The sequence below is a fragment of the Haemorhous mexicanus genome, chromosome 6 (assembly GCF_027477595.1).
Source record: "Haemorhous mexicanus isolate bHaeMex1 chromosome 6, bHaeMex1.pri, whole genome shotgun sequence".
Taxonomy (NCBI): Eukaryota; Metazoa; Chordata; class Aves; order Passeriformes; family Fringillidae; genus Haemorhous; species Haemorhous mexicanus.
The window spans coordinates 40,690,332-40,708,535 of NC_082346.1; the positions used below are offsets into that span (position 1 = coordinate 40,690,332).

Below are 18,204 nucleotides of genomic sequence, written 5' to 3' on the forward strand. Positions count from 1 at the left end.
AAGAGAGTTTGACAGCTTTAACTGCTACTGCTGTAGCTCAGTTGTACAATTAAGATAGACTACATAAAATACTTGCACAGGAGGTTAACTTGGTGAAAGCCTCTGTACAGGTGTTTGGATTAGTTTAAACTAGATCTAAAGCTAGTGCAGTTTTATTTCTGTTAATGAACCTCTTAAAATTAGGTAACTATGGATCAATAATTTACTTATCCTTCCTGTTACACACTTAAAGCTGGTCATGCATAGAAGAAAAAGGCCTGAATTCTTTACTTCTTACTGAAAACTTTTGCCTTCACAACAGAATGCTCAACAGTGCTGTCATTAGAGGAAGCCATGCAGAATTGAGAGGGAGGCTTGGGATGGCTGAGTGGATACAGATCCCAAGAACCACATTCTTACTTTCAGGTTAAATTTACACTTAGAATAAGGTATTTAAATAAGAACAGGGTTTGGTACACATGAAAAAAGTCCAAAAATATTTATTGGGGAAAAAAAAAAACTTTCTTTTTGCCTCTTAAACAGTGCTTGCTTTTATGGTTTCAGAAATCAATTCTGTGATTTGTGTAAGTACTACATTTTCCATCATATGTAGGGCAAAGGAGGAAGGGAGAGAAGTAAAATGGAAGAGGAATTAATTCAGATAATGAATGTTCCCAGCTTACAACAGTTGGCCCCTCAGATGGAGATCTCTGTGGATACAGCCTGCTCCATCCAAAGTCACGTATCATCAACATCAGCAGTGCTGTCACTGTCGCTGGCCACAAGGACCTCTCTGTTCTCGTAGGTCCAGAACCCATTCAGATCAATCAGAATGCTGGTAACAGTGTCTCCTTGACTACTATTGATCAAGTCTTGAAGGGAGATTTTGTAAGGGTCCTTAGGCTTCACCATATCAAAGATTTCATCCTATGAAAGACAAGTCAAAATTGGGAGAAAAGCCCCACACATTAATGAGCAGAATAATGGCTATTTTATACCATATACAGAATGACCTTTGGGTAACTAGTGCCACCCACACCAATTCACAACAAGCAGCTGTTAAGCCCCAAAGCGTTTAAGATACAAAGCACACTGACTGATTGGCTACAGTTCTGAGCAGGGTCCTCAGCTCCCACATCTCAAGTAAGAATTTGCTTTTCTGGAGAGGCTTCAGCCTCAAAGTGGCAAAATGAATCTCAGTTCACTTGTATAAGCTAAATTTTGTAGAGGCTCTTGTACTTTAAGTACTGAAACTAAATACACAGTCGGCAGTAATCAGTCTTATAGGCTGTTTGTTTCAGTCACCAGTCTGCCCCCTGTCCCTCAGGGAATGACCCTCAGAAGTGTAAAATGGACTTAGCAAGTACTTTAAAGTGTAAGAAACAGCAACGTGTTTTTAACAGGTAATTTGTCTATTATTAAGGAAACTACTAGAACACATCAGTGATTTTACAGAGCAACTGCTGACTAGAAAGGCATTTTCAAACCTATGAGTAGGACAAGTCAGCTCATTTCTAGTACTCTCCAAGTAAATATACAGCAACCTAGAAATTACGATGTAACACAATTAAATTACTAAATGCTTGTTCAAAGATTTTACACAGTACTCCATTTGGTAAAGCTAACCTTGACATCCTGAAAAGAAACTGGTTCTTGTCCATGAATTTTCATTTGTTCCTGAATAGCCTAGAAAAAAGAGAAGTTAGGAATGGCTAGTGCAGTATTATGCTGACAATGTATGAAAGTTACTAAATGCTTCTGCATTTTAAGCTGTATTGCCCTCTAACAAAGCATTCATGGTACAGCTTGCAATAATTTTTCTTCCATATGTGAGGCAGGGGTGAGTTAAGGCTTTATCAATGATATACATCTCTAAGTTCACACTTCTTAATAAGTATGATATGAATCTCACTTTCATTATGACCAGTGTTTGAGCAATTTGTACATTGTCCCTCAACACTCAAAACTTAAGATATTATTACACTTGAACCATAAGGCTACATTTCTGACACAGTATGCAACATAGGCTAAGGAAAGACATAAGGAAAATGACCAATGAGCAGAAAGACAAATCAACTATTTAAACACCTGCATCACCAAACCTACATCTGCAAGTAACAGCTGTGAACGAAACTGTTTCACTAGCACAAGCTGCACAGCCTTGTCAGCACAGCCTCTGTAGGTGCAGACCTATTCACACTTAATGCTGGCAGAAAAGCAATCACTCACAGAGTCAAGAGGAACTGCTCTGATTTCAAGGAAAACTCAGAACGTTCCATGTCCAAAAGAAGACTCGTTACAATACAGGAAGAAGGTGTGTATAGGATCCTGCCTTGAGCAGGCCTGAATGCTTTACTGACTCTCTGAAGTGTGAACCTTGTTCTACATCCTTCAAGCATACAGCTAAGCGCACTGACATTATTTATTTTCACAGTTATAATACAGAGATCCATATAACAAACTTTGGAGTGCTTGTCCCTGTGTCTGAATAGATACTACTGAGGGAATCCTGCACATGGATAAAGCATAAAGCTCATAACTCAGCTGGAACCATCACAGCAAAAATACTATTTTACTGCATAGCACTTCCCAAGATACCTCAGGTATCGATGAGAAAACAAGACAAAACAACAAAACACCTGCCCCCTTTCCAAGCCAAAATCGCCACTAGTCAGAAGAAAAAAAATCCAAAACAACAAAAACCCATCAACACAAACAACAGTTGGGAGGAAGATTTGACAATTTTATGCTAATTTTAACAGCAACTAAAAAAAAATTAAGCTTAGTTTAAATCTATTCTGGAAGCAACAGGTACAAATGCACACTATGAAAAATGCAATAAGCTTTTTGCAAGCAAAGCACTGAATGAAAAATCCCACAGCTGTATAGGCCTATCAATAAATTTCACTATCGTCATTTCTTTTAGTGAATTTCAGTATTACAGTTACAGTTGACATTAAAACCATGGGCAATAATCAATTAGAACTCTCATAAAAGATTTTAACAGGTAATCATCACATAATCTTAGGACTATTTTCATTATTTAAAAAAAACCCCAAATCAATAGAAAATATTTTTTCTACTCAAAATCAAACCAGTTAATTTCAAGTGCAGATAAACTACTGAAAATACCTTTTGAGATTTTTCCAATTTTAGTCTTTAAAAAAAAGAAAATTAAATCTTCTTAGAAGTCGTTACTAGCTGCCTGTGGCTATAGGTAATTTAAAGTGATTTCCTGCAGATCTGCATGCAGAAGCACATAGGCTATAACACTATAAACACAGAAAATGGCCTACTTGTATAAAGAGACTTACCCTAAAGAAATAATTAAGGGAAAAGACATTCAGGTGTCCTTTGTTCTCTATATCAAGCAGTTTGAAAATATATTGCAGAGCTGCAGGCTCTTTTCTGTTTTCTAATGCAAGCACAAAGTCCAGGTAGGTTTTATAGTCCTAGAAGTAGATACAATCACGTTTATTACAGTCTTCTTTCTAAATTGATTTTGCAAGCAGGAACTCTATAATTGGCAGCTATTTCATTCTAGGGGATCAGTTTATTTTCTGAAAAAGACAACATGAAATAGAAAATGGCTGCTACCACTAATGTGCACAGAAAAGTTAGTTTTTAAACTCTGCCAATAACGGGAAATCCTGCCACTTTAGAGGCAAAATAGCATTCCAAGCATAAATTCAAATGAAATATGCCATATAAATGCTTTTATACAATGTTTAGTATATCATCTTTAAACTGCTGAACATACCAAACTTGTGAAGAAAAAACATATAAAATGTTCTCATTATCATAAATTAAATGTCTACTGGTACCAAATAGTGAACTATATGGCCGATTATGTACATAATCCTTAAACCAGAGTCAGTGGTTTGGCAAATTACGTGCCAGAAACACTAGTTAGCATTCCAAGTAAATATCACACTTTTGCCTTAGTATGGATTCTTGGTTTTCCAATCAAGATACAGCTGTGACAAGGACAGAAATCCTACAGCCCTGTGTGTACAATTACCCTGTTTACCTGTAACACCAGGGACTTGTGCTGTCATTCAGAGGGAGCTTGACAGCCTGGAAAAATGCGCTAACAGGAGCCTCACCGAGTTCAACAGAGGGAAGGCAAAATCCTGCATCTGGGGAGGGATAACCCCATGTACCTGTAGAGCTGGGGACTGACTATCAGAAATGAGCTTTGCAACAGGCCCCTGCAGCAAAGGCTGCTGGCAGCACCCTCAGCTGCATTAGGAAACGCTTTGGTGGCAAGCTGAGAGAAGTGATCCTTCTCTACTCAGCACTGCTGATGCTACATCCCGGCACTGGGTCCTGCCCTGGTCTCCCCAATACAAGGGAGATGAACCTACTGTTGCAAGTCCAGAACAGAACAATTAAGAGGATCCCTCAGGACCTCAATAATTATGTGATTCTAACAAAAAGACTGCTCAGGTGGCAAAAGGGCTGTATAGTGAATTTGTAACTCATCACTTCACATTCCAGTCATCTGACTGCAGACAAGAATTGTGGCTGAACATTAAGTAAAGCTTCAAAAAATATGGATATAAGGTGTTACTTTAGATTAGTTAGACTTCTCATTTTTCACAGCTATGGAAAGCTAATAATGAAAAACAGAGTTGCCTTCATGAAGAAGTTGACAGCTTAGCTAACTTGCACTAATCTCAAGTGTGCCATTGTCTTTGGTTCTCTTTAAAGCATTACATTTTACTAAAAAATATTGCTGCATCTATACATTTTTTCAACATGCACTTTTGTAACTGAATCTACAAGTGGCTTTATCCTAGGCTGTCTGGATTCTCTATCACCTCTGCTTTTTCAAACAAGTAATTTATTTTAGGCCACATTACAAACACCTTGCTCTTAAGAAAATTAATTTGCTAATATGTTGCATTGTCATTTGTGTGCACAATGATAAACAAAAGTTTCTTCACCTCAAGCTACTCTTTAAAGATACAGACTATTAGACATTTCTCAACTCAATAAACCAAAGATGTTATGCTGTGGACAAAGGGAAAACATGTAATTACCATTTCACCATCATAAGTTAAGCATTCCTGAAAGACACGATCCAAAAATATGTTGGTCAGAGTCCCTGTTCCATATCGGGACAGTTCTTCTTTGCTGAGCATGCCATTGTGATCTTTATCAAGGTTTAAGTACTGACCTAGGAAGGAGATAAGAAAAGCAAACCATAATATACCTCTATCAGGAAAGAATTCTTTCAACAGAGAAAAATAAATATTGAAAGCTAAATTTTCCAATTTCCATAATAAAATTGACACAGTTAAGTGAGAATTTACTAGATTCACAATCATATTCATAAAGCATCAGAAATAAGTACAGAACATGGAGGGAGAGGAAGTGGGATTCCCATAATGAACTGTCAGCAGTTCTAACATAAGTTAATAGCTGTGGATACTGAGAGAGGAGCAGAAGGCTAAGAGCATATTACTTTATACAAATATGCTGTTAGCATTAATAAAGAGCTAAAGAGGATGCAAAGGCATGAATGGAGCCAGAAGAGAAGGTTAGAGAGGAATCTTGTACCTTGTGCAACAGATTTTAAAACCACAATAAAGAGCAACGGTGGAGAACCAAAATTATAAAGAAAGTCAGGAAGATAAAATGAAAGAGTGAATACAGGATTTGAAAAGACAAGTTAGCAGGAGGATTTAACATGACAAAAGCAGAGGAAAAATAGCACTAATAATGTGACTAAGTCATACAAGAAAGAGGAGAAGAAAAGTGTTGGCATATAAAGGAACCTACCATAAACTCTTAATGCAGAAGGAGCAGAAAACCAATTTGTTTCCTGACTTTCTTTAGAAAGCTCTTCATCCCTTAACTAAGTGAAACATAAAGTTAGAATTCAGAAAGAGTAAATTAAAATACAACAGTATATATTAGAGATCTTTACCTCTAGTAAATCATCCAGGAAGCTGCAAGCTAAAATATCCTGTATCTTTATCTTTCCTGCAGAAAGAAAAAGAAAATACCTTTTAACAGTTGCTCAGCCAACATATCCATTTGACTATTCTCATTTAGGTGGTTCTACTTAAGAAAGAAGGATTTGGAGCAGAAAAATATGCCCTTTAAAGAAACAAAAGCTAAACAAAACCCATATCTAACATCAAAGATAAGACTCTAATTTCAGAGACAAAATAAAATACCTTTTAAAATGTTTGGACAAAACTAGCCTGATATTGGCAGGAGCTATCCTGAAGCCTTACATGTCAGAAAAATAGATTAAAATAAAATGTGAATGTTCAACATCAAGTACTCAAAATGTAAAATAAAAATGCAAAGAAAGCATGCTTAAAACATTTGATGAAATAGTAAGTCTCCTAATTGACATGATATTCTTACACCTTCAAAACTACAGCTGTGACACAAAGCCAAGGTAGCAGAATGCACTTCTGCTGGTGCAGCTCTGACTGGTGCACAGACACTGTGCTAACAGCTGTGCAAAATAACGGCACTTAAAACTTCCCACCCACCCTCTCCAAACGTTTGTAATTACCTCTGTCAGAGGCTGCTGCCCACACAATTCTGACCTTTACAAGGGGCACAGCTGGACCTTGAAAACACATGCAGTTTGTGACTTAAATCGAGGGCATAGGAGGGAGCTACACTTGCAACAAGCATTATCAGACCTAACTGCAGACCTTTTCTAGTGGGTCTACATGGTGTAGGAAAAGCACATCACTCTAACCATCCCTGAGCATTTTCACAGCTCTGTGCATGTTCTGACAAGCAGTTGTGTTGTTGGTTGCTGTGTTTTCTATTCACCCCAAACACTTACAAAATTAGCTACTGCTAATGGCTCATCATGAAGAAACAGAATCTTATTTGTCAGTTTCTATGAGATAACTCTATAGTACCTCAACTGATAGGTATCTCACAGAAATTCAATAGCTGTAAAAGTAGATTATTAGACCACAATAAAGTGCCATGGTCTTCAGTGGCTCTTGAATAATCTTCAATGCTGAACAAAAGCCTACCAGGACAGCTACATATTGCTTGGAAAACACTAGTAGCTTCAGTGGAAGCATTTTAAGAGACCTACCTGTTCTGAGAGGATCCAGAAAGAAGAAGAACTTCCTAACTGCTGTGCAGACATAAAAGGAGTAAAAAGATTTTTCTAAGCCATCCAGTTGTGGCAAAGTAGGGATGAGTTCCAAAATATAGTTTTCTAAATCCTGCAGAATTAAATAAAGGAAACAATCATTGAACATTACTATTGTTCCATGTTTGCTATATTCCTCCCTGGCTCTCAAGTGTATTTTGTTAAAAATACAATCCTGCAACAATGCAGAAAAGAGCATGAAAGCAGGTAAAAAAGCTTCTGTGTGTAAGAAATCCCAGATTATATACATGCATGTATTATTCTAGGGCTGAAACAACCCATTAATAAATCAGAATTTAACAAAGTAGATGATATTTATATGTAAATATAAATGCATTCCACTGTACCTTTTTCAAATATCAGGAGCATAACTCCTGATTGGATTATCCCACTGCTTAATATTCTTTAATATATCTTTTTCCTTTGAGTGGTAACTAGGACATTTTTATTTATTTTATAATATTATTTCCCCTTAGAGCAGGAGAATAATTCACTGAAGAATAATTTGTGATTTTTATCACATCCTACTAAATCTAGTAAAGTGCTAATGACATGAAATCTTTATAGATACAATCTTTTTTTCAGAAAATTACCCATAAATTTAAAAGGCTAGCACCACTCTCACCACATCTCTTGAATAAATGAATTGCAATTTATCCAAACAAATGTGCCCATCCCAAATCTAAGTTATAAGCTTTCACAAGACAAGGCTAGAAAAAAAAAAAAAAAAGGATTTCTCTGATGCTCTGTCATTTGATTTAAAGAGAGACATTTAGTTAATCAAGAATTTACTTACTGATTCTCTGAGGTAGCCTTGTCCTGCCACATCATATAAACTGAGACCTATTCTAGTCTGATGAAGCCATACTGTGAAACAGAAAACAGAATTACAATGCAAGAAGCCTATGGGGCTTTTGAATTCATGCCAAAATTTGATGTTATTCTAGAGGCCACAAGGCAGTTGGATTTTAAGTGCCTCTCTCCATTTTCTGAGCTTTAAGCAAAGCCATGCCATGTACTGCTTAGAAACACTGTTTCAGTCTCTAAATTTTTAGGAGTCATTTGCAGTATACTATAAATATACACTTCATAAACTTATACTATTTATAATATAAATATACACCATTGTCACAACTGCCTTATAATAACTGATGTGAAAAATGGCTGAGCAGACACCACATTTCATTTGGTGTATCATTGAATGGCTAGGATTAGAAGCAACTTTAAAGATCACCTAGTTCCAACCTCCCCCTGCTACAGGCAGGGATGCCACTCACTAGATCAGATTGCTCAAAGCCCCATCCAACCTGGCCTTGAACACTTCCAGGAATGGTGCATCCACAACTTCTCTGGACAATCTGTTACAGTGCCTCACCACCCTCTAAGTATTTCTTCCTAGCATCTACACTAAATGTTTCCTCTTTTAATATAAAACTGTATTGTCCTACCTACTGCAAAGCTGAATTGTCCTACCTACCACTATCTGCCTGGCTAAGAAGTCACTCTCTCCATTTTATATGCTCCCTTTAGGTACTGAAAGTCCACAATGAAGGCTCCCCCAGAGCCTTCTCTTCTCCAGGCTGGACAACCCCAACTCTCTCAGCCTGTGGTCACACGAGAGGCTCACATCTTTCCTGTGCTGACTGAAGTCTCCTATCCTGCAGCTTTTGGGTTTGTTGCTGGAAATGGGTCTATTACTCATTTCTTGCATACTGTGCACACCTGCACATCATGCTTCCTGCTCAACACATTTCTCATCCCCTGCACCACAAGATTTTAAGTTAGGCAGGCTGAGCTGCCCAGAGAAAGGTGCTGTTCTCTTAGATCTGCTTAGTAGACCTAAGAATGCAGTAGCCAGGGCAAAAGATTATGAGACAATTTTCCTTTCTGCTAGCCAGCCTAGTGTTTTCAAACAACATCTAATACATATTAAAAAAAAGGGCATTTTTCAGCCCAAGTGGCTATTTATAGTAAAAAATAGCTGCAAACATGGTAAGTGACACGCACAGAAACATACTGACATATTTGACAAACAGAAAATATAGACAGCACTGTAGAAGGACAAACTGCAAACAAAGCTATCTGCCCCAGCACAGTAGTTAAGATAGCACCTGCCATGAAACCGTACTGCTTTGCACTTCACAGTATTGCCTGAATAAAGGAAATTAAAATTACAATATATGCAACAAACAGATCAAGCACATCTCCGACTGGCGAGAGGCAGATTTCAGAGGTATGACGGACTCCCACCTTCTAGTAACAAGAAAAACATCCCAAGCCTCAAAAAAAACCAGCATTTGTAGTTAAGGACAGATCTCACTGCTATTGAAGGGAACATCAAGTAACAAATAAAGCTGAAAAAGCCTTAAAATGAAACAACTACTAACACAGAAGAAGCACTCACTAACCCTTTCGCATGACGTAATTGAAGAACTGCATGATAGAGATTCTCCCATAAGGATCATTATGGAGTAATTTAGCAAAGATCTTTGCTGTAAAGAATTGCCTGCAAAACAAACACAAAGCTACTTCTATGCATCTGATTACACTGCACTGACAGATCCAGTTAAGTATTTGACATTTACAGATCCTGTAAAATAATGTTTTAACACAGAATGTGTTAATATGCTACATTACACTCATCAGGTGGAATCCTACCAAGTAACAACAGTAAACTCAATAAAAAGCAGCTACTTCTGCTCATGAGAGTCTTCAGTGATGTAGAACTTTTGAGAGCTTTTATTCAATTTCTTTTTAGTACAATGTGTTTGGTAGCTTCCAATCTCCTACAACAATATGCACATAAAACAAACTGCCAGTACTGACAAATAATTGGCTTCTGCCCAAATTTCAATCACAAAGCTATGTGCACAACAGCCATCTCCAAAAGGAGCATAAAGAACTACCACTCACTGCACACTGTGCACATCTGGCAGGAAATTCTGCATCAGAAGATATTAGGAAAGGTTGAGCAATATCACTGGAGACATGATTTCCAGTTCATTTACATAATGTGCTGTTTGCTGACCACTAACATCTAAAAACGTTCACACCGATAAAAAATTTTCTTCAAAAGGACGCACTAGCATTGTTTTAGGCACCTCTATTACAAGTCACATCAGAGAGGCAGAGAACACCTTTGCAAGGATGTAAAGTAACCAGTTCATCAGTAACAACATGGATATGACTTTTTCTCACCATTAAACTGTTCCTATCTATTTTAGCAACTGAAAGTTACAGTAGCACTTAGGTTTAGTCAAAATGAGCACATACAAGAGAAGAAAGCCTTACTTGCATTTTGGTCCAGCTTTTTCACCAACTTTCAAGAAGTTCTCATAATTAATCATTGCTTCTTCCCCAATCATTGGTGATGTCTGATGTTTGTCCAGTAGAAACCATAGATTCTTAAAAGGCATTTATATTTGGTTAAGGAGATATCTCTTTAGAGATGTTAATGTGCTTAAGATACAGCATTTAAGAAACTCAGCAAAAATGTGGGCTTGATGCAAGGTTCTCTCAGTTAATCAGGACACATGGTCGGTTCAGCCAGAAAAGTCAGTGTGTGCGACTTCATTCCCTTAAAAGCTAAATGATAAACACATGCACACTCTCCCACCCTCACTAGCATTTCTAGGGTCACACCCCTTTTGTCTTTGCAGTATAATAAAATCATCCATCTTAGGAGTCTGTCTCAGTGACGTATAAACAGAACTTATGTTATCATCTGGGCCCACCAGGGAAATCATTGCAACGTGCTGGAAAACTGGAAGCCATCAATTTAATCCTCACATACACCATAATGAGGAAGCTTCACACTGGCATTACAGCCCAAGGCTAGGCAGCACTTCAGCTTTACCAAGTACTGTGTGCCCAAATACAAAGCACCTTACCACAAGATTCTGTGGGCAGAAAGGAGATCAAACTCTGACAGGAGATAATCTAAATCCATTCAGAAGCCATTACAAGACATACTGAAATTATTTTCCTACCTGCAGCTCTTCATTATCCAACAGTTCTCTACTTTTTCTTTGCAGAAAGACAGCTCGAGATTCTTCTCTTAATTTCTGAAGCAAGACCTCATCTTCAGCTGGCAGCTAGAAACATTGTGGCATTTTAATTTTCAGCACAGGAGCATTCAAAAACTACACATCCAGCAAGTATTCCTAGGTAGTCTTGAGTCACACACTCTGATTGAAGTTGTTCACATGACAGAAGATAGCCAGTCTACCAAACTTGCTTCTGCTGCAAGGGATGTCACTTGCATACTGTCTCAAACCATCTCAATAATGAACCACTTACCTAAAGGAGGATATCTTTAACAGGAGAGAGAGAGAAGTACCTCATACCACATAACCCATTGAGTAAGCACTTTCCCATGGTTGCTAGGTATGAGGGCTCACAAATAAAAGACATCTACTGTTGTGTTTTACTCAGGAGAAACAGAACATTATGTTTTGTGGTAGGCCTGACTCTCCAAAGTGTGAAAGTCTACTAGACTTGTCTGGCCAACAAATAAGTTGAAAGAACACCTAGTGTGAAAATTCTGCCAATATTTACGTGCCAAACTGTACAGCACCACTGGAACTTGAAGAGTTGCACATGTGTCCATTAACTGAAACACAGGTACTTGAGAACTACCTTGGAAGAAACGTGAGACCTTAAGGAACATGTGACCATGAGAAGTTTGGCAGCAGCTGAGTGGTCAAGTTGTTGAGTACCAGCAATATCAAGATGTCAACATGTGCTCCCATCCTGATCTGATTCATTCTCACAACTATGTGAGCAACAGATCCATCTCTAGTCTGCAAGACCAATGCCCCACCATTTCATGAGGCAGCATCCCATCGTGTCTGAGCAGGAAACAGAAGATACATACGTGTAACACCAGTATGTCAAAATTTAGTTAGAACTTTAAGTGCCTCTGAAAGACAGCTTCCTATCTTTACCAAGCAGACTGATTAGCAAAACATTTCACTGACTCTGATAAGATTCTCAGTACTTATTTAAAGCTGCTGAAATTCACAATTATACAAAACAAAAAAATTAGACTAAGCAATTCACATCACTCAGACTTCAATCTGCTTTAGCTTCTGAAACTGCAGGGTCCCTGTGAGTGAGAATAACTTTTTTTTGTAACATAGAATAGCTTCTTGTTAAAAGTTTATCTGGATACTTCACTTACCCTGTAGTAAAATCGTGGTATGTTTGCATATGACACATTGTCACTTTTTTTCCCTCCTTTCCATTCCATGTAATATTTTGTGAACAATTCCATTTCTTCATCCTTTAGCTCTTGTTCACTCTTTTTGGCTGATTGACACAGAAAAGAATGTTCACACTGTACTCCAAAGAGAGTTCTAACGTAACAAGGGGCTTGAAAAATAGAGTTAATACTGAGGCTTATCTGGTTGTGATGTTCGGTAACACAAATACGAGGTGGAAATGAGTGGAGCACAGACCAGTTACAAAAATTACATAAGAATACGCCCCATAAGTATTTTGAGTACGGTCACAGCACTTCTTTCAAAGACTGCCCACACCCGATTCGCTGCAAGGTGTGGAGCAGCTCACGCAGCAGCTCCGCGAGGATGCCTGGCAGAGCAGCAGCACAGTTTGACACACAGCTGCGCGGTGCGAGCCGCCCCTCAAACCTCCTTCCGTGCCGGCCCGGGGCTGCCACCGCGCACCTGCGCCAGCGCTGGCTGCCTCACCCGCGAGCGAAGCGCTCCCAGCCGCGGCTGCGGCGGGGCCGTGTGCCGGGCCGGGCCGCGCAGTCTCACCGCCCTCACCGCCCGACCCTGCACCGCGGGAGTTTGGCTCTCCGCAGGGCAACTCCGGGATCCGCCCGGTCCCTGCGGCAGCCCGGACGCGGCGAAGTACGGCAGTAGCGGAGAGGCCGACGCTCGCCCCGCCGGCCTTGTCCCCAGCCCCGCTGGTGACTGCAGGCACTTCCCCGCCCGCTCCCGATCCCGCTCCCGGAGCACTCACGCGCGCGGCGCGCGGCCAGGCGGGCCCGCAGCCTCCGCTCCCAGTCCATCGGCACGCGCCCGCTGCCGCCTACCCGCGCATGCGCGCTGCCCTGCGCGACGCGCCCCCGGCTTTCACGGCTTCTTGCCCGCACCCGACATGGCGGAGAAGCCCCGTCCCTCCTACCGGGGCGCTCGGATCACGTGTCGTCCGGCCCGCTGAGACGCGATTGGCTCAACGCGCGGGCACAGGCCCGCCACGCGCTTCCGGGCCAATGGGAAGCTGGCTCGCCCGGCCGCGGGGTACACGCCTGCCGCGCATGGCCGCCGCGCGCAGCGTCAGGTGGGCCCCTCGCGGGGGATGAGGGAGAGAGGGGATGGGGAAGAGAGGGGCGAGCGGGAAAGACTTTCCCAAAAGCCGTGGCTTCTGCGGTACGGCCGGGCTGGGTCTGCGGGGCAGCGACTGAGGGACGTGGGACCCGGCGGAGTTTCCCCGTAAGGCGGACCAGCCTGCGGACCTCCCGCTATTTACCTGTGTAATCTAACGTGTCCCTGGCATTTCAGTGTAATTACCGCCCGCGGTGTTGCTCTGCCTCTTTGTCGACTGCGTTACCAAGGATTTAGGATTAGGAATCAAGTTAAATGGAAGTTTGTCACCAGGTGAAAAATGTGAGGGAAGCAGTGTAGGAGTCCCGTCCTGGAGCTGCCTGAAGGATCAGGATTGGGATTTCTCACCTGAAATCGTCACCTGAGCTACCTTGATTTTCGTGTTTGCTAGCGTGCAGATGTAAATATCACAGGAAACCACAGAGCAGGTCTTGATGTCGTGGTGTTATTTTTATTTTTAGGAAATCTGCTGACTTAACCTGGACAAAGACAGGAAGAAAAACCCCGTGCTTTTTGTGTAGCTGCATCAACGTTGCCTTTCTGTGTACAACATTGACTGTACACATCACTGCTGTAACCAACAAACAGGAATATGTAAAACATCTTCTCTAGAAAGAATGATACCCTCATTTTGGATGATTGCCCTCACAGTCTAAAAGACCGATTTTTGTGAAAAAAGATTTTACCATTGTTTGTGTCCATAAGAGACAAAAAGGATTCACAGAATAAGCATTTGGAAACAGAAGCTTATACAGCTTGACAGCCCTTGGGCTTCTCTTAGTAAACATCCCCATGCAAACTGTATTTTTCATTTTATAGCTTCATCAGATACAGTGAGCTAATAGTGAGACAGTTTGGTGTTGTGATGGCACTCTTTTCTCAAACTAGTCAGCAGGGTTTTCAGGCTTTGCTATGGAAATGTCACATGTTCTGGCCTGTATCAAGATGCCGGCAACTGTTTCCTGCCTCTTTCAGCATCCCTAATAGGGAAAAAATTAACTATTTCAGTTCTATGCCATCTTCCGGCACTGCTTTACCAGTGGACACCAAAGAAACTGATGTCTTACCTGCCAAGAAAAGGTCTGAAATTGATTGCAAAGAAGGAAAAGGATCAGATGAGGAGACTAAAGAAACACGTGAAGGCAAAGTCCACTTTTCTTCCTCTGTTGGAGCTGCAAAGAAATGGTCAATGAGTCACGTTGTGTCAAGGCATAAGTTTAGCATTGTACAACCTCCAGAAAAACCTTTGCAGGCTGAGGAATGGAACAAACTAAGGGAAGAATTCCAATCACCTGAAATATTTGAAGAGGTGATGCTGAACAGTATGATCAGGTGCAACAGCCCCATTGATGTGGCCAAGTCCTTGCTGACCCACCTTGCAAAGCGTAATGGTGACGTTGCATACAACATGCTGGTCAAATACCTGACACTGTGTGTCCAGCAGGGACAGGTTTCAGAAATCCGTGATGTGTACGACATAATGAAAGTCAGGTTTAAGATTTTAGAAAGTGGGGCTTACAGCCTTCTAATCAGGGGGTTGAGCAATTCAAATCAGTGGAGAATGGCTTTGACTGTTTTGGAAGAAGTAAAAAAGATTATGATTCCCTCACGGACGTGCTATGAATCTTGTATCAAAGCAGCCAGCCGTCACCAAGAATTGAAACTCGCCTTTGAACTGTACAGTGAGATGTTGGCTAAAGATGTGGTCCCAACCTTGCATGTCCTGCAGTCGTTTTTTGACTACAGCAGGGGTGTGAAAGGTGCCGAATTGCAAAAAGAGCTCTTTGGTATCCTCTTATATTTGAGAGAGAACCAAATATACCCCCACAGAACATTTATGCGGAGTATAAAGCTTTGGTTTGAAAGGTAAATAAAGTTTCAGTAGCAAGATGCTGTTCATGAGGAGGAGGGATTCAGATTATCCCACAGATCAACTCTGAGATCCTTCAACATCTCATTTTGATTTTTGCTTCTCCACAAGAGACATGTTGTCATGAAAATACGCATTTTATTTTTGCTCTTAAGTTACTGTGAAAGTTTAAAATTTTTACTGATTTCACCTTTTCTTTTACCTGTTAAATATTATTCCTTGGTACAAAAATTGGGAAATCATGTTGGGTCATAGCAATTCAAAATAGCTGACTTCATCTCTTTCTGAGGTGCTAGATAAGGAATATTGACAGGTGTATGAGGCCTTTTCCTGTAATTTATTGGAGTGTAGAAGTAGTAAGCTAGTTGAAAGTTAGGTAGTTTCTTTCTTTAAAGGAAAGAGGCAGCAAATTCCACTAGGTAAAATGAAGATTAAATTCATTGACTTTGTTCATCTCCTAGTATTCTATACAATCTTAATAGGAGGCTCTATGTTTTAGCACAGGATTTAGCTGGTCACATGGTTTGTTATGACTAGTGATTGTCAGACTCTGCAGATTACAACTAGTTACAGTGCACAGGCACAATGAGGTTCACCTGAGCCCATTCCATATTTGTCATGAGGATGGATGTGAGCCCATCTGTGATTTTTTAGCTGTTGGCTTTGATTTATGTGAGCTACAGAGCCTTTTTACATGTTAGTCTTCCTGGATGGAAAATGTGGCAGTGGGAATGTACTACCATTATTGGAATGGCTTATGAATGTGTAGGGCAGTAACTTAGAAGTTGTCAATGCACACTTATTGTTTGTGTGGTTCTTAAAATTTGAGGACAGCATAAACTGCTGAGGTTGATGGTGTTAATTTTTTGCATGTTGTTAAATGCTGGTTCTTTATATAATATTTCCAGGCGTTACTAAATTAATGTGGATTTTTATATCATTTCTTTGTAAGGTAGATGATTGTTTGGTTTTTTTATTTCTAAATGTTGACCAAAATATAATTATTCTGACATGTAATTTGGATGTTGTTCAATAAGAACCTACCTAATTTTTTTATTTATCTTTCCCTCTGTACATATTAGTTTACCGGGAGAGAACTGGAGAGGACGCCTGACCAAAATTAAAGACAGGTAAATGCAACATTCTATTTATAACTGCGATATTGTCTTGATTACTCTATACTGATCTCTTCCTTCAAAAATATTTTAAAAATGGCTTTCCTTATATACAAAAGTATTTCAGTCCTTGAGAATATGAACCTTTGTTGTGAAATACGATTTCACAAACTCCAGTTTCCAACTCATACATTGATCAAGTCCCAGCATGCACATTTGGAAAAGAATTATGCTTAGCAGAGCCAAGACAGAAAAACACAGTAAAAAATAAGAGGTGCCATTTTACTGTGTGGCTTATTTGTCTCCTGTTTAGAATTTAAGGGCTTTCTTTTTTGTTGGCTTCATGATACTGTTGTTTAACAAGATCTATAGCAGAGCAGCTTTAGTGTGTAAAATCTTCTCTTTTTGAAAACTGATACTATTTGCACACTGTAGTTAATTTGTACCAATGAAAGGTTTCTCCCTTTCTCATTTTCAGTGAAGACAAAATGGTTCTTAGATTTTTCACAGGTATATTTGGGTGTGTGTTTCTATTACAGTGCAGTTTTCTTAATGTCTGTAAACTGCTAATTTAAATGTTATTCTATTTGAAATCTTGTTTTATGCTTTTGTAGCAATTTGGCAATTATAAATGTATTAATTATGAGAATGTCTCCAATGGATTATGGGAGTTTTAGGTGGTTTATAAAAATACACTATGTTGCATACTGTGAAGCAAAAGCACATACAGAGCCCACAGTTTTTGAAGCCCTTGAAAGAGCAGGATAGCTCACTCTTCTAAGAGTTGTTTGCTATAAAATAAATTATTATTATGTAAGAATGTGTGTGGTACTGTACTCTGTTACAATAATTCATCGTATTTTAGACAGCCTTTTCCAGCCTTTAAGAGTTCTAAAATTCTAAAGTCAATTGTCTTGACTGAGAAGTAAGTCTGTTTTTTGTCTTACTGTCTGTAAACAGTTAAATATTTTGAGAGCTAAACTAACTTAAATCACCTCACATTTTATCATGGGTTAAGAATCTGTGAACAAAATGGTGATAAGTGGTTCCATAGTAGTTATTTTGGTAGAACTATAAGAACACTTTCTTTTGAACCAAAACAAGTTTGGGGTAGCCTACTTGGATAAGTATTTGAATAAATTGAAATGCTTTCAAGAAAATAAAAAGAGTATAATAGCTAGTGACTTTAGTAGGCTTTGGTTGCATCGCAGAAATAGTACAACGTATTTTCTGATGATTGTACTGTGTTGGGGTTCTTTTAAAGAATTGTGCTCATATACAGACACTTGATAAGTTAGTAATATTTAAGGAAATTCTTATTTAAAAGCCTTTTTCTTTCTATTTTCTTGTTTCACTATTATTGCAGTGGACAATGCCCAGTTTGCAACCATCAGCTGGAGGACAGTAACCTCACCGAAGAGGAATACAGTCATCTCAGTGAGAGAATAATAAAGGATGTGATACATGGAACTGACACTTTTAGAAAGACAAGTCCAGAGGTAGGTCTCGTACACTGTCAGGTTCATTGGCTAGAAGGATAATATACAAGTAATGTACAGGCACTTTGAGAACACCAGAATTTTTTTCCTTTGCTTTAAACGTTGGTATGTGATTAGATAGGCCATGAAGTGTCCTGTGTGTTTATAGTATCCTGTGTTTATCTTGTTGTGTTTATAATTTGCATCTAAATCTCAACATCTTTCATATTTTATTTGTTCTTACATTTTCAGCCAGCTGTTAATG

General features: G+C 39.5%; 2 protein-coding genes across 3 annotated transcripts in view; one reads left to right on the forward strand and one right to left on the reverse strand.

Annotated features, from left to right (window-relative positions):
• Window positions 1–463: 463 nt before the first annotated feature.
• Window positions 464–13,286, reverse strand: PPP2R3C (protein phosphatase 2 regulatory subunit B''gamma). Of its 2 annotated transcripts, none has more exons than XM_059849909.1 (13): window positions 13,112–13,286; window positions 12,306–12,433; window positions 11,113–11,217; window positions 10,415–10,527; window positions 9,532–9,629; window positions 7,920–7,990; window positions 7,064–7,196; window positions 5,915–5,970; window positions 5,767–5,842; window positions 5,025–5,161; window positions 3,294–3,431; window positions 1,606–1,665; window positions 464–906 (listed from the first exon to the last, which is right to left on the reverse strand). In XM_059849909.1, exons 1-13 carry the CDS (start codon window positions 13,158–13,160, stop codon window positions 718–720), a joined length of 1,353 nt encoding a protein of 450 aa, XP_059705892.1. In that variant the 5' UTR covers window positions 13,161–13,286; the 3' UTR covers window positions 464–717. The 2 variants fall into 2 exon arrangements, with proteins under 2 accessions (XP_059705892.1, XP_059705891.1); XM_059849908.1 differs by having other exon boundaries at window positions 13,185–13,203.
• Window positions 13,287–13,320: 34 nt separating this feature from the next.
• The window catches only part of PRORP (protein only RNase P catalytic subunit), a 39,502-nt gene continuing 34,618 nt past the window's right edge, over window positions 13,321–18,204 (forward strand). Inside the window, exons 1-4 of the mRNA XM_059849902.1 lie at window positions 13,321–13,432; window positions 13,938–15,342; window positions 16,429–16,476; window positions 17,828–17,960. Coding sequence (XP_059705885.1) covers window positions 14,342–15,342; window positions 16,429–16,476; window positions 17,828–17,960 — 1,182 coding nt within the window. The 5' untranslated portion in view covers window positions 13,321–13,432; window positions 13,938–14,341. The remainder of the gene's footprint in view (window positions 13,433–13,937; window positions 15,343–16,428; window positions 16,477–17,827; window positions 17,961–18,204) is intronic.

Bases quoted from the DNA above. Each gene is read 5' to 3' on its own strand.
- PPP2R3C (XM_059849909.1), bottom strand. From the start codon at position 13,160: ATGGACTGGGAGCGGAGGCTGCGGGCCCGCCTGGCCGCGCGCCGCGCG. The intron at 9,630-10,414 runs GTAAGGCTTTCT...TTTGTTTTGCAG, and splicing joins AAAGCTGGACCAAAATGCAA to GCAATTCTTTACAGCAAAGA. The intron at 1,666-3,293 runs GTAAGTCTCTTT...TCTTTTTTCTAG, and splicing joins CCCTTAATTATTTCTTTAGG to GCTATTCAGGAACAAATGAA.